This window comes from Somniosus microcephalus, chromosome 32 (assembly GCF_052327205.1).
Source record: "Somniosus microcephalus isolate GS21.2 chromosome 32, FLI_Smic_1.0, whole genome shotgun sequence".
In the NCBI taxonomy this organism is placed as follows: domain Eukaryota; kingdom Metazoa; phylum Chordata; class Chondrichthyes; order Squaliformes; family Somniosidae; genus Somniosus; species Somniosus microcephalus.
Window position 1 is genome coordinate 33,046,930 of NC_141018.1, and position 15,098 is coordinate 33,062,027.

At 44.5% G+C, this 15,098-nt stretch overlaps 1 protein-coding gene across 1 annotated transcript in view; it reads right to left on the reverse strand.

Annotated features, from left to right (window-relative positions):
- LOC147097392 (tetraspanin-3) overlaps positions 1-15,098 on the reverse strand; it is a 53,141-nt gene that overhangs the window by 12,767 nt on the left and 25,276 nt on the right. The window contains exons 3-6 of the mRNA XM_085972337.1: positions 14,144-14,218; positions 11,334-11,435; positions 9,934-10,086; positions 7,499-7,582 (exon numbers count right to left, since the gene is read on the reverse strand). Of these exons, the coding sequence (XP_085828463.1) occupies positions 7,499-7,582; positions 9,934-10,086; positions 11,334-11,435; positions 14,144-14,218 (414 nt within the window). The remainder of the gene's footprint in view (positions 1-7,498; positions 7,583-9,933; positions 10,087-11,333; positions 11,436-14,143; positions 14,219-15,098) is intronic.

Here is a 15,098-nt window from a genome sequence, read left to right on the forward strand (position 1 = left end):
ACCTGAGCCACGAGCAAATTTGGCTAGGACAAATAAAATTAGAGAGTTAAATGCGTGGCTCAAAGACTGGTGTGGGAGAAGTGGGTTTTGCTTCCTGGGACACTGGCACCAGTACTGGGGCAGGAGGGAGCTGTTCCGTTGGGACGGGCTTCACTTGGCCAGTGCTGGGACTAGAGTCCTGGCGGATCATATAACTAGGGCTGTAGAGAGGGCTTTAAACTAACTAGTGGGGGGGGTGAGGTTCCTAGAGAGCAAATAATAAAAATGACAACAGAGAAGGTCATAGACTTAGGTAGCAGTGGGGAAATTAAAACCAGAGCGTGTCAGGAAGGGGCAGAAGGTATGGAGTAAAAGGTAAAGTAATAAAAAGGGCAAAAGCAGGAACTAAGTGTCACAAAACATATTTGAAAGTTCTCTATCTGAATGCACGTAGCATTTGTAACAAAATAGACGAGTTAATGTCACAAATAACTACATATGGGTATGATCTTGTGGCCATTACAGAAACATGGCTGCAGGGTGACAATGCCTGGGAATTAAACATACCAGGTTATTTAATGATCAGGAAGGACAGGCAGGAAGGAAGGAAGGGGAGGTGGGGTGGCTATGTTAATAAAGGAAGGAATCACTGTAATACAGAGAAATTATATTGGGTCAAAAGGTCAGGATAATGAAACAGTTTGGATGGAGGTAAGGAATAATAAGGGGAAAAAAACACTAGTGGGCGTAGTCTATAGGCCTCCAAACAGTTGCAACTCTATTGGACGGAGTATCAATCAGGAAATAGTTGAGGCTTGTAATAAGGGAACATCTATAATTATGGGGGATTTTAACTATCATATTAATTGGACAAATCAAATTGGGCAGGGCTGCCTTGAGGATGAGTTCATTGAGTGTATGAGGGATGGGTTTCTTGAGCAGTATGTAACTGAACCGACCAGGGGGCAAGCAACCTTAGATCTGGTCCTGTGTAACGAGACAGGATTAATTAAAAATGTCCTAGTAAAGGATCCCCTTGGAATGAGTGACCATAACATGGTTGAATTCCATATTCAATTAGAGGGTGAGAAGGTTGGAGCTCAAACAAGTGTGCTAAGCTTGAATAAAGGAGACTATGAAGGTATGAGAGCGGAATTGAGTAGAGTGGATTGGGAAAATAGATTAAAGGGTAAGACGATACATGATCAGTGGTGTACATTTAAGGAGTTATTTTACAACTTCCAAAAAATATATATTCCACTGAGAAGAAAAGGGTGTAAAAGAAAAGACAGCCATCCGTGGCTAAGTAAAGAAATTAAGGATAGTATTCAACTAAAAACCAAGGGCATATAAGGTAGCCAAATCTAGTGGGAGGATAGAGGATTGGGAAAACTTTAAAAGACAGCAAAAAATAACAAAAAGATTGATTAAGAAAGGGAAGATAGATTATGAAAGTAAATTAGCAAAAAATATAAAAACAGATAGTAAGAGTTTTTATATAGTTATATAAAAAGAAAAAGGGTGGCTAAAGTAAATGTTGGTCCCTTAGGGGATGAGACCGGGAAATTAATGGTGGGAAATATGGAGATGGCAAAAACACTGAATGAATATTTTATATCAGTCTTTACAGTAGAAGACACTAAGAATATCCCAACACTGGACAAACAGGGGGCTGGGGGGGGGGGGGGGAGGAGCTAAACACGATCAAAATCACTAAGGAAGTGGTACTCGGTAAAATAATGGGACTCAAGGCGGATAAATCACCTGGACCTGATGGCTTACATCCTAGGGTCTTGAGGGAAGTGGCGGTAGGGATTGTGGATGCATTGGTAATAATTTTCCAAAACTCCCTGGACTCAGCAAAGGTCCCGGCAGACTGGAAAACTGCTAATGTAATGCCCTTATTTAAAAAGGGCAGTAGACAGAAGGCTGGAAACTATAGACCGGTTAGCCTAACATCTGTGGTAGGTAAAACTTTGGAGTCCATTATTAAGGAGACAGTAACAGGACATTTGGATAATCATAATTTAATAGGACAAAGTCAGCATGGTTTTATGAAGGGGAAGTCATGTTTGACAAATTTGCTGGAGTTCTTTGAGGAAGTAACATAGGGTGGAGAAAGGGGAACCAGTGGACGTAGTGTATTTAGACTTCCAAAAGGCATTTGACAAGGTGCCACACAAAAGATTATTGCTTAAGATAAAAAATCACGGGATTGGGGGTAATATTCTGGCATGGATAGAGGATTGGCTATCTAACAGAAGGCAGAGAGTTGGGATAAATGGTTCATTCTCAGGCTGGCAATCAGTAACTAGTGGTGTTCCGCAGTGCTGGGTCCCCAACTCTTTACAATCTATATTAACAATTTGGAGGAGGGGACCGAGTGTAACATATCAAAGTTTGCAGATGATACTAAGATGGGAGGGAAAGTAGTGAGTGAGGAGGACATAAAAAACCTGCAAGGGGACATAGACAGGCTAAGTAAGTGGGCAGAGATTTGGCAGATGGAATACAATACTGGAAAGTGTGAGGTTATGCACTTTGGCAGGAAAAATCGTAGAGCAAGTTATTATCTTAATGGCAAGAAACTGGAAAGTACTGAAGTACAAAGGGATCTGGGGGTCCTGGTGCACAAAACTCAAAAGGTTAGTATGCAGGTGCAGCAAGTGATTAAGAAGGCCAATGGAATGTTGGCCTTCATTGCTAGGGGGATAGAATATAAAAATAGGGAGGTATTGCTTCAGTTGTACAAGGTATTGGTGAGACCGCACCTGGAATACTGCATAGTTTTGGTGTCCATACTTAAGAAAAGACATACTTGCTCTCGAGTCAGTACAAAGAAGGTTCACTCGGTTAATCCCAGGGATGAGGGGATGGACATATGAGGAGAGGTTGAGTAGATTGGGACTCTACTCGTTGGAGTTCAGAAGAATGAGAGGCGATCTTATTGAAACATAGAAGATTGTGAAGGGGTTGGATCGGGTGGATGCGGGGAGGATGTTCCCGACGGTGGGTGAAACTAGAACTAGGGGGCATAGTCTTAGAATAAGGGGCTGCTCTTTCAAAAGTGAGATGAGGAGGAACTACTTCACTCAGAGGGTGGTAGGTCCATGGAATATGCTGCCCCAAAAAGCTGTAGAAGCTACATCATTACATAAATTTAAAACAGAAATAGACAGTTTCCTAGAAGTAAAGGGAATTAAGGGTTACGGGGAGCGGGCAGGAATTTGGACAGGAGTCTAGGTTCGGATCGGTCATGGCCCTGTGGGTAGCGGAGCGGGCCCAGGGGCCGTGTAGCCTGATCCTGCTCCTAGTTCATGTGTCTAATTCTGTTAGATTCAGGAGATGGTTCTGTGATAGTAGATTGGCGGTTAGGATCAGATCAGCCATGATCTCATTGAATGGCGGAGCAGGCTCGAGGGGCCGATTGGCCTACTCCTACTCCTATTTCTTATGTTATGTTCAGTAAGAAATCCAAGATAAAGCTGAGGGGCCACCTCCTTCTTTCCAAGTTCCAGTATGGATGAGACAGTTCCTTGCTCAATGCCATCTTAGTAAATGTGCCAAATCAACGTGCTATAAAACATCCAACCCAAAAGCCAAAACGCAGACACGTCTTGCTTGGAAGGAAGTGATCATCACTTGGCATGCACAATGGTTTAATTCCCAGACCTGTCTGCCGTGAAGACTACGCTTCTCCACTAGACTAGTGGATCGCGAGTGGAGTTCGGGGCCAGGGATCACGAGAATATCAGTGCTAATTTGATCCTGAGAGCGACAACATCATTCATGTCTGAGGCCGGGACCCAGGAGCGAGGACGAGCCCAGCAGCGAGGTCAAGGCCCAGGAGTGGTGCAGCGTGGACCAGCAGCTGGGTCGCTGCCCAGGGAAGGTGCGGCACGGGCCAACAGCGAGGTCGGAGGACCACAATGCATCCTACGAAACCCAGGCAGAGAGGACCTGCAGGAAGGAGGGAGGAGGACAGTAGGAGTATGCTTGCATGTATGTGCTAGGCCGTTGTAGCAGAGCCTGGTCTCTAATCGTCTTGGATCCCCTTGCCATTGGACCAAGACCTTGCTCTGTCAAGCCAGTGTGGTAGCTGGTATGCAACGGCCACCCCATGTTAAAAGAATTCACGCACAGGCATCTTCCACCCTTTAAAATGAAGGTCAGGACCTGGAACGTCAGGACCCTCATGGACAAAGAGACTGTAGGTCCCGCATTGGACTCGGTCACCTGAGAACTCATTTTAATGTGGAAGCAAGTCATCCTCGGTTCCGAGGGACTGCCTAAGAAGAATGGCGACTGTATTTTAAAAAATGGATAATGTTAAGTTAAGCTGAGGAATGTCATGTCCTCATCTGAGACCATAGGCCACCCAGCACCTGCCCTTAGCGACTGCAGCAAGTTTCCTCCGGGATTGTCACTGACTGTGCGATACCCAAGTGTAGGGAGTCAGTGGCTCCAACACCCCACCAAGTGAAAAATAAAAGCAGACTATAACTCCAGTCAATCCCAAAATGGAAGCGTAGACTTTTACTTCACAGCAACTCAATGTACGCAAGTCAAGAATTTATGGATTATAAAAAAATAAACTTGCACAGGAGCAAAATGCTACAAGGTCAATATTGACAATTTGAGGTGGTGCTGCAGGGACATAATAGCTTGTGACAAAGCAAATTATGTAATTTAATAGGAGGAAAACCAAGTTTTTTCTTCTATAGTGTTTACACAGTAATACTGAATGTAAACTTCCATGGTTATAATCAGTTTGTTATCTCCAGTGACGCATTGTTGAATTACCTACATATCAAGCACAGCAGCACTTCCTGCCCAATATACCTCAGATCCAGCTTCACAAGCGGCCCACTTCCTCCATTCTTGATGGTGCCGACTCATTCTGGGCTAAGGTCCCACGGATGCCAGCTGCCCTCCTGATCTTGGTGTGCGAGCCTGGATGGCAAGTGTCAGCACACCATTCAATCACACGGACATCACATTAGAGTCTGATTTTGCCATGGGCCAATTTCCACACACTGGCATTTTTCAGCCGGAATCGCTGGATAGTGATCGAGAGGAACACATTCTCTTTCTCCTCTGCCGCACCCCCATCCTAGCTTAGGATCTCAAGGCCAATATCGCAGCCTAGCTGCTCTAGATGAGATCACCACAAAGAACAGAATGAAGCTTTCAACCACATAACAGCTCCATTGTGCTGCATTACTGAATAATAAGGCATGGGTCTGCGCATGCAGGTCCCCATATGGCTGGTGTTCCCAGTCATCACACATTTTTTTCAGCTGGGGTTAATGGATAGCTATTAGAAGAATTCTAGCAGATTAATCTCTCCTTAACCCAGGAGCAGGGACCAGCTCTGGCACTTGTACTGCTACCCTGGCTGGGATCTATTGACTCTGCACAGATCCAAGACCGACCTTGTGCGTACAGCGACTCTGCCTTAACTAAAAGGAGCCACTGGGGACAGCAATCACTGGCAAGATTTACGTGATAAATTAGCATCAACTATGTCCACACAGCAGTGGCCAAATCAGGTCTGAGAATTAATCTTTGGAGAATATACCAAAACCCTATGGCAGGGTCATCCGGAATCGGGAACTCTGGATTTTGGACGCTCAACCTGTACTTCAAAAAGCCATGAACTTTTGTTGTCTTTTTTTGAAAAATGTGAGTGATGCAATAAAACTTGTGTTTTATATCCTCCTTAATCTGCACAGCTCCACTAAGTGTTTGGGCCAGGCTGCGGCCGTGGCACCACGCCGCCCTGGTGGCCTAGTGTGGGCCATCGGATGCTCTGCAGAGCTCGCAGCATCCCTCCCCTTTAACAGAAGGGGAGGGGGCGGAGAAACGAGTCAGCGCTACGCGGGAGCGGCCTAGGCATTTCCGGACTCGGAACGTGTTTCTGATGTCCGTAGTCCGGAAACGCCCGAGCCCAGGTTGCGATATTTCTGGACTTCGGACATCAGAAACACGTTCAGAAGTCTGGAAAAACACAAAAACCGGCTCAGCCTCGGTCCCGAGGTTGCCGGATTCAGGACGCTCAACCTGTACCGCCAAACTGGCTTTCAATAACCCCAATACAACAGTAACAAAAGAGCCCCTTGTAGGTCAATGTAGTATGAACATTAATGACTTTTTTTGGGGAACAGTCTGGAATCAGTTTCGAAGAAGATGCATCTTTATCACTTGTGGTGCCTAGTGTTTGGAGAATGGGATCCCCATCCTCAATAGCAACACAATTTAATAATCCCAACTTTATGACTGAAAGAAAATAACTAGGACATTAAAGTAGAAAACGCATCATTCTAAAATGAAGAGCTTGAAAAGGTGCAATTACATGATCTGCACAAGTCACCCAAACACAAGGGAAATGTTCAAATGCCGGAGGCGGTTCAGAGATGAGGCACAAGCTCAATCCCAGCATCAGAGGACTGAGCATGAGGAAAGAATGCAGAAACTTGAGCTTTGAAAGGGGGGGGGGGGGGGGGGGGGAAGAAAAGAGAATTTTACAGATGTAGTGTACACTAAAAAACAGTATAGAAATGCTAAACCTGGAGCAGTATTTCAAGGTAAACCATGCTGGGATCAGGCTCGCAGCTTGTGTTTGAACTGTCTCCAGGACCTGAACATTTCACTTGTCACAGAGATTCAAATTGTTGACTGGCAAATTTAAGACTGTCAGGAATAATTTCATCATAAAAATGCTCAACGTAGAATGCCAGGAAGAATAGTGGAGCTGAAAACCCAAGAAGCCATTTAGATCTTAATAGATTATATGACTTGAGGGGATGGGGGGGTGGGGGGGGGGGGGTGGGGGGAAAGAGAATTGTACATTCTTCTTTTTTGGATAGAAAGGCAGTTTCTCACAATTGACCAAAAAAGAACATGTAATTCCCACACCTTCCTTCTCCTATATATACTATCCCCGTATAGTAACCCGAATTCCCTGTAGTAGCACCCTCAAATGTGATGGTATCTTAATAGATAGGAACAGGTCAGCTATCAGATATAATGCATCTATAAAAAAGGATTAAAAGATGGAAGCAGTTTACCACAAGTTCCATTAATGGTAACACCCATGCAAGTTATGACCTGTGACACAAGGGTGCAACCTAGCATTCGTAGATCAATCGTTTACCAGATGGTATATAAAAGACACAGGTGTGGTTTACGACAAGTGTAGTCAAGTCAACAATTACATGCCAGTCGAAAGCAAGCATACATGGCATCACTGAAGCCTCAATTCTCACCGGTGTAAAAGACCTGCACAGCAAGTGTGATGCTGTTTTTAAATCTTGCGAAACAATCCAACATATTGCTGCTATTGGTTCCATATGGTCCATTTCCACAGTAGACCAGCATAAATCAATATATAAAAAGAGAGCAGGGGAGCAGGACTGATTGGTAGCTCTTTGAGAGCCGGCACAGGCTCGAAGGGCCAAATGGCCTCCTTCTACACCAAGATTCTATAATTCTACACCAACTCAGTCTTCAACCTTACCTGAATAGCTGCAAATGCCAGAGCAGCCGTAATAACGTACATCATTATTTCCTGTAGCTTCTTCACCACCAGAACCTTGCATCCCTGTGATTAAAAAAATGAAAATTATGCCTATTTTTGGTTTCTACCCACCACACCCTCAGTTTTCTCCCCATGAATCCTCCTGTATTTCAGCCAAGTCATCATCCATGTGTGAACCAATGAGCATCACAGCTGATCCTACCCTCACATTTGTTGCAGGAGCCATTGGATAATGAATCGAGCCCTGGTTGATTCTTTTCCCCCCTCCTCCCCAGTCCAGGGTACCAACGGCAGCAGCAGCACAACTGCCCTGGTTAAGATCAGCAATCAAGTATAGTTTAATACTACACCAAATTGTGCCTTTATCCACTAGGTTACCTGGGGCAAAGGAGGGTATATGGAGTTAGGTTGCAGATCAGCCATGATCTCACTGAATGGCGGAACTGGCTCGAGGGGCTAAACGGCCAACTCCTGTTCCTATGTTCCCATGAGTCCCGGTTAGAGAATGGGGAAACTCTGCTCTTGCTCAGCAATTGGTGCCACATCAGTAAAATGTGAAAGCATTGCAGGTTGTGCAAGACCCTTAGGAGATTAACCAGTAGCTGGGGGGGCAGTACAGCACATTGGAACAGCATGTGGTTCCATCACCACTCTACTTACTATCTAACCCCAACTATATTACTATGGGAAAATGACACAGGAGCCCGGGAGATGGGGGGGGGGGGGACAAATCATCCTTAGGCCACTATTGTGGGCAGCACGGTGGCATAGTGGTTAGCACTGTTGCCGCACAGCGCCAGGGACCCGGGTTCAAATCCGGCCTCGGGTGACTGTCTGTGTGGAGTTTGCACATTCTCCCCGTGTTTGCGTGGGTTTCCTCCGGGTGCTCCGGTTTCCTCCCACAGTCCAAAGATGTGCAGGTTAGGTTGATTGGCCATGATAAAAAATTGGCCCTTAGTGTTAGGGGGGATTAAATATGTGGGGTTACGGGGATAGGGCTTGGGTGAGATGGCTGTCGGTGTAGGGACCGAGTGCTAGGGTTTGGATGATCAGCCATGATCTCCTTGAATGGCGGAGCAGGCTCGAAGGGCCGAATGGCCTACTCCTGCTCCTAGTTTCTATGTTTATTGCACATCTAGCAGTGACCTCACCGGTGCATTGAACAAGCCTAGAACTAGTCAGTTGCCTTTTTCACAAGAGCTAGATGATGGTTCTGGGAAATGGATAAGGAAGGTTACCTACTTTGCTTTTGAAAAAAAGCGATGGAGAGGTTTGGAATATTTAAGAAAGCAAAATTAAACAAGTAATAGCATAAATTGTGACTGAAATCGGGTCGTATTTCATGCAAACTTCTCAACTGCAATCGCAGTTAAATTAAACTTTTTTAAGCAAGGTATACAAAGAACATTCATATAAAGTTCATTACCGGCTTAAAAACAGTGAAGCACAGAATTATACGCTTTTTAAAAAAAAAAATGACTACAATAGCAGTTTTCTTTAAAAACTTCGCTCCTGGGATGTGAGCGACATGGACATTTATTGCTCATCCCAGGTTGCCCGGAGAAGATGGTGGTGGGCCTTCACAGTGAACGAGTTAGTGGTCTTCCATGGCATTAAGAGACAACTGTACAGTAAGAGGAGTTACGTGTAGACTTTATTCCCCTCCCCTGGTGACAGCCCACAAGTTACCAGATTTATACAATTCAATTGCACAACTTGCCACGGTATATCAGACTGGATTCCAATTCTGGGCTACAACCTGCCCCCACTCCCTAGCCCGCAGCAATATGAAAATGCATAAAGTCAGCAGTTTGTGGAGCACAACTTAGTTTACTTTGTCAGCAGTGAGATTGGAAATAATGTTGAACTTAAACTTGTGGCTTTATACATTTCAGATTTTTAAAGAAAAAAAATACGCTCTCTTGAAAACATGAAAGAGACGGACTGTTTGGGGAGGGATGAGACAGGCAGGCATCCCATCTTCAGTGGAGGCAGGAGAGAGAGCGCACACACACAAACAAAAGTGCTCAAAGATAGAAGACGCACTTGGGTTTGAGGAGACGGCAGAAGGAAAGGAGTTCCAGAGTTTTGGAAAAGAATGAGTTAAAGCAGGAGATCCTGCAATGAGTCTCGAATTAAATAAATACTGCAAGGGTGCAGGGGGGAAGAAAAGAATGTAGGACGATGTAATATATACTGAAAAAGACTGAATACTTTCAAAAATGCTGTTGATTAATAACCCACTGCTATGGAACAAACCCACCCACTTCATTTTAAAAGTAGATATTTGGAATTTTTGGGACAGCTTATCCACACATACTGGAATTTGAGCCAAATGAGAATTTTCAAATTACAACTGATCGGAGTTCATTTTCCTTCTGAGATACTGGTCACTTGTTCTCACACAGCCTTACCTCCGAATACAGGTCCCAGGGACGGCTCATGCTGCCGGTGCAGTTGCCGACGCCCGATTTGCAGCAGCTGACTGGCACACTATTGTTCTTGGTTTGTTTGAACCACTGTGTATTTTCCCAATCAGAGTAATTGTGGATGCCACAACAGCGCAGCTGTTAAGACAGAAATACACATTTAGTTAAAACTTGCAGGCATGGTACTCGTTACACCACACAGGTTTGCAAAACTGGGGTTCCTAAATCCTTGAAGCAACCAAAACCATCAGATTTCTGAATTTGTCTTTATTTGATGAATAGCCGACACAATTTCTGTTACCGCACACTAATAAAATATATTCTCCGCAACAATAATACGGCGTTCTTTTAGATAGGTAACACAGCCTTTCAGGCGTTAGGACAGGAGGGATCCCGGGGACTGCATCAATATTCGTCTCCTCACTCCCCCCCACCACACAGAGTTTCCATTGGGGACACTGTATAGCAAGTAAGAAGCCCTACTGATTTTTCCTCTTAGCCCAGGGGCTTAGGATGTAAATTGTAGCATCCCAATTTCTGCCACAGCAGAGGTCACTTAACTCTGCAGAGTCCGCAGATCAAAAAGGAAGGCTTTCTACAATTCTCCACTTGCCCCACACACTTGAAGACATTGTAATAAAACATTTCAAGTAATAAAATTTAAACTGGGTCAATAGACTATTCTTGTGCATTTAGTATTTTCATTTAGAAAACAAAAGGATTATATTGCAAGGCCGTACAGTAACACTAGAGGGATTTGAAGCACGTAAGCCACAAGAGCAGCCAACAGTCATCTAAAACCTTGAGTACACTACTGCATTGCACAATATACAGCTCACTGATTCCTCAACTCTTTGAGAAGCAGAGTTCATATCTCTAGCTATAAATCACAAATATCAAGCTTTTGTGTAGCTTAGAGGGAGAAGAGAGCGATTACAACAAACTTAATTGCAGAAGAGCAGGAAGGTACAATGCCCGCTCTGTGCCAAGTCAGTAGCTGCACTGCAATTAAACAACTAGCTTCAAAGCTACTGGGCTGGAGGCGATGGGAACACTGGGCAAAGCTTCCTGCTCTTGACTGCTATCCATCCTTCAATTGAGGCATTAAACCGTCTACTTCACTGGAAGGATACTAAAGACTCCATGGTATTAATTGAAGAGAAGGGAGCTCTCCCAGTGTCCTGACCAACATTACCCACAATAAAGAACCACACTAAACCAAAATTAACTTGGTATTTATCCAATTGGTGCTTGGATGCTGCTTTTGCCTTTGTAACAGTCAATACGCTCTGAAAAAGGGCATTATCGAAAGGTATCTAACTGAAGGACACGTTCCAACCGTGAATCATAAACGGAGAATGCGTGCCTTGTTGAGTTACTCCCACCTGTCTCTGTACGTAATCAATAGCACGGCTGGCAGCATCTGGGTATGTTCCATTGTATTCGTTGTACACTTTCTGAATACTGTCATCAACCTCGTCCTCCACCTGCACAGAATAAAACAAGGCTTAGACATCTCTGTGCTGCATGGCTGACTAATTTCACAGCACCAGAGAAAGGGCGAAGCACGGTAAGTTTTAAACTAATCCTTGCTCATTGTAGTTAGGAAATACAACAACCATGAACATTTATTACACTTAAGCTTTCCTCACTATTACTTTTAAAATGGCAGAAACGGAACAGGAAGTAACTACAATATATAGCGAGTTATAGCCCAGAGCTCATTAGCTAATGTTGCAGGAGTCCTGGAAGTGAACCCAAATACTTTACACACCAAGGTCACTAGAAGGCACTGCTACAGCAATACACAAGGACAGTGCTGTTACACAGTCATGTAACATGACTCTACCCAGAGGAGCCTTACTTTACTGTGTGCAAGATTGCAACTACAACATAAACCCTGTAATTTCTGGAATGGAAGGAAATGAAATTTCTCTTGTAGCTGAAGCCAATTCATTACCTAAAATTATTCCTGGCCTGTCACTGTGGAATAGATTACCAAAGCAGACTAGCTTGCATATAAACTGCCTTTATGACTTACTTCCTGGTGCAAACGATTATTCACCTGATTTCAACCATCTATTTTTAGGCCCTCCTTTAATGGCTTACAGGGTGTGGCACGGCACGGTTTAAAAAAAAATTAATTCCTGGGATGTGGGCGTTGCTGACAAGGCCAGCGTTTATTGCCCATCCAGTTGCCCTCGAAAAGGTGGTGGTGAGCCGCCTTCTTGAACTGCTGCAGACCGTGTGGTGAAGGTGCTCCCACAGTGCTGTTAGGGAGGGAGTTCCAGGATTTTGACCCAGCAACGATGAAGGATCGGCGATATATTTCCAAGTCAGGATGGTGTGACTTGGAGGCGGTGGTGTCCTTGTACACCTGCTGCCCATGCCCTTCTAGGTGGTAGCGGTCACCGGTTTGGGAGGTGCTGCCAAAGAAGCCTTGGCGAGTTGCTGCAGTGCATCTTGTAGAGGGTACACACTGGTATAGTGGAAATAGCTTGCAATCTTACTGCACAAAACAAAACCTAGAAGAGCGTAGACAGCATGAGTCTCTTCGCTTTTAGCTCCAGACCTCGTGACTCTGATCACTCGGTGTAGAACCAAGGAGGACAATGCAGGTGCATGGGGTTTAACTGAAGTGAAACAGCCAAAATTTACAAACTAAGCCAGTGATGCTGGCAGCTTATGATATCAGCAACCCAATAAATCCATAGCTTACTCTTTCAATTCCCAAATCTATTCGTCTCCCAAGTTTTCCTTTAGCTACATCACCTTATCTGAGGAAGGATGTTCTTGCCATGGAGGGAGTGCAGCGAAGATTCACCAGACTGATACCTGGGATGGCAGGAATGACGTATGAGGAGAGATTGGGTCGATTGGGCTTATACTCACTGGAGTTTAGAAGAATGAGAGGGGATCTCATTGAAACTTATAAAAGTCTAACAGGACTAGACAGACTAGATGCAGGAAGGATGTTCCCGATGGTGGGGGAGTCCAGAACCAGGGGTCACAGTCTAATGATAAGGGGTAAGCCATTTAGGACTGAGATGAGGGGGAATTTCTTCACCAGAGAGTGGTGAACCTGTAGAATTCTCTACCACAGAAGACAGTTGAGGCCAAGTCATTAAATATATTCAAGAAGGAGTTAGATATATTTCTTAAGGCTAAAGGGATATGGAGAGAAAGCAGGGACAGGGTACGGAGTTTGGATGATCAGCCATGATCTTATTAAATGGCGGAGCAGGCTCAAGGGGCCGAATGGCCTACTCCTATCTTCTATGTGTCACCTCGGGACACAGAATGCCTGTAAACATTTCCAATCTTCCTCCCACATCTGAAGACATTGCCTTTTTTTGGTTAAGCACAAGATGAACACCGAGGAGGAATGCCCATTCCAGCCCATCCATCCAGAATGATCTTGTAGCCGTCTTATCCCAGCATCCAGCTCTTTTTTTGTAAATTGATTTCCAAGTTTCACCACCACTACCCTACCCAACAGTCCATCTCATGTCCAAATCACCGTGCGTAGTACTCCAATGTCAAGCCCAAACTCGTCTGTTGCTAGCTTGAACTTGCTGCTACTTTATTTCAATATCTTTTTAATACCATTCTCTATCCTTTCAATCGCGTTTCAAAGCTGAAAAGTCCAAGTTTCTTCAGTCACACCTCGTAATTTAATCCTATGACCCTAGTGAATGGTCTTCTAGCTCCTCTCTGTACAGTCCCCAGGGCTCGAGTATCTTCCTTTTGTCTCAGTGACAAGGAATGGATACAATACTCAAGGTGTAGTCTGACCACAACACTGTACAGACCAAGCAGGACGTATTCAGAGACTTGTAATACTGGCAATATAGCTCAGCTTTCTATTTGTTATGTTAATAAAATTTAGAAAAAGGCTGGGGTCTGAACCTACATGCCCAGGCTGGGAACAGGATGTGTGCGACTAGAGGCTGCTGAACCACAAACAGCATCATTTAATTATACAAACTAGGAGGCACTTTATCTACAGGCGTTACACTATAATTGGCATCTATAAATGATAAGTTTAAATATTACATCAATGGCATTCCTTTTCCCTACAGCTTTGCAGTAGCGGATGGCAGGCTTTTTTTGCTTTTACACAAAATGAATAGCAACTGGCCCCCCGCGCCCCAAACGAATAGGGAAGTAAAGCACATCTAGCAGAGTGCATTACCTTTGCTCTGTAGATATAGCCAAGTACCACGACGACCCCCTCTGTGATGAAAACTAACAGGAGGATCAGCACAAACTTTTGGGAAAAGAGAAAAAAAACACTTCACTTTCTGAAGAATAACTTGGACATTGTTAACCCGTGCTACAAATAGTTATTTGAAAAAAAAATTCAACATAGTTTTCCTTTCATTATTGTGCAGGCTCTTTTGTTACATGTGAATACGCAATTAAACATTTCTGAGCAACAAGAAACTTGAAAAGCCGAACGGGACTTGCTGTTTAACGTTACCTAGTATGAGAACCACCAGGCTAAAGGCTTTAAACAGTGCGTGCTGTCACCCACCCTGAAGACACTAGTTAGGGCCTTTATCTGCATGGGAAGGTGCTTTTGCATCAAGTGGCATCACCTGCCAACCCATGGGTCTCACACGGTCTGCACTGTGATTCACCCAATCTTGCCTTGCTTCAACAGTAAGGGGGCGGGGGAGAAAATTGATTTTTGAGAGTTTCCTAGTCTGCTGTTGGGCTGTTGGTACTTCATGTATCCAACGGGTCTACAGGAGATGGGTGGCAGATTTCAACTATAAAAGAATGGAAGAGTAATGGAGGAAGCTCTTTCCAAGGTCGCTCTCCCAGGGTCGGCACTGCACTGACCACAATGTAAAAGGGCCGATAGTCATTTCTATGCCCATCCTATTTTGGCCCAGAAATTCGGGTCCCAACGCGTGAGTACGGACGGAGTACTCACGCGTGGACCCGATGGAAGTGCCGGAATCTTGCATGCACTACGCATGCGCGGGAAACTGGCACTTCCGATCCTCTGAACCAAGTGGTTCAGAGGTCGAACGCGTGCGCATTGAACTTCCTTTTTTTTTCAGGTTTTAACATGCGGGTATGTCTGTACATTTTAGAAATGTAAAAAGCAGCCGTAAGGACTTCATTTTCAAAGGTAAGTG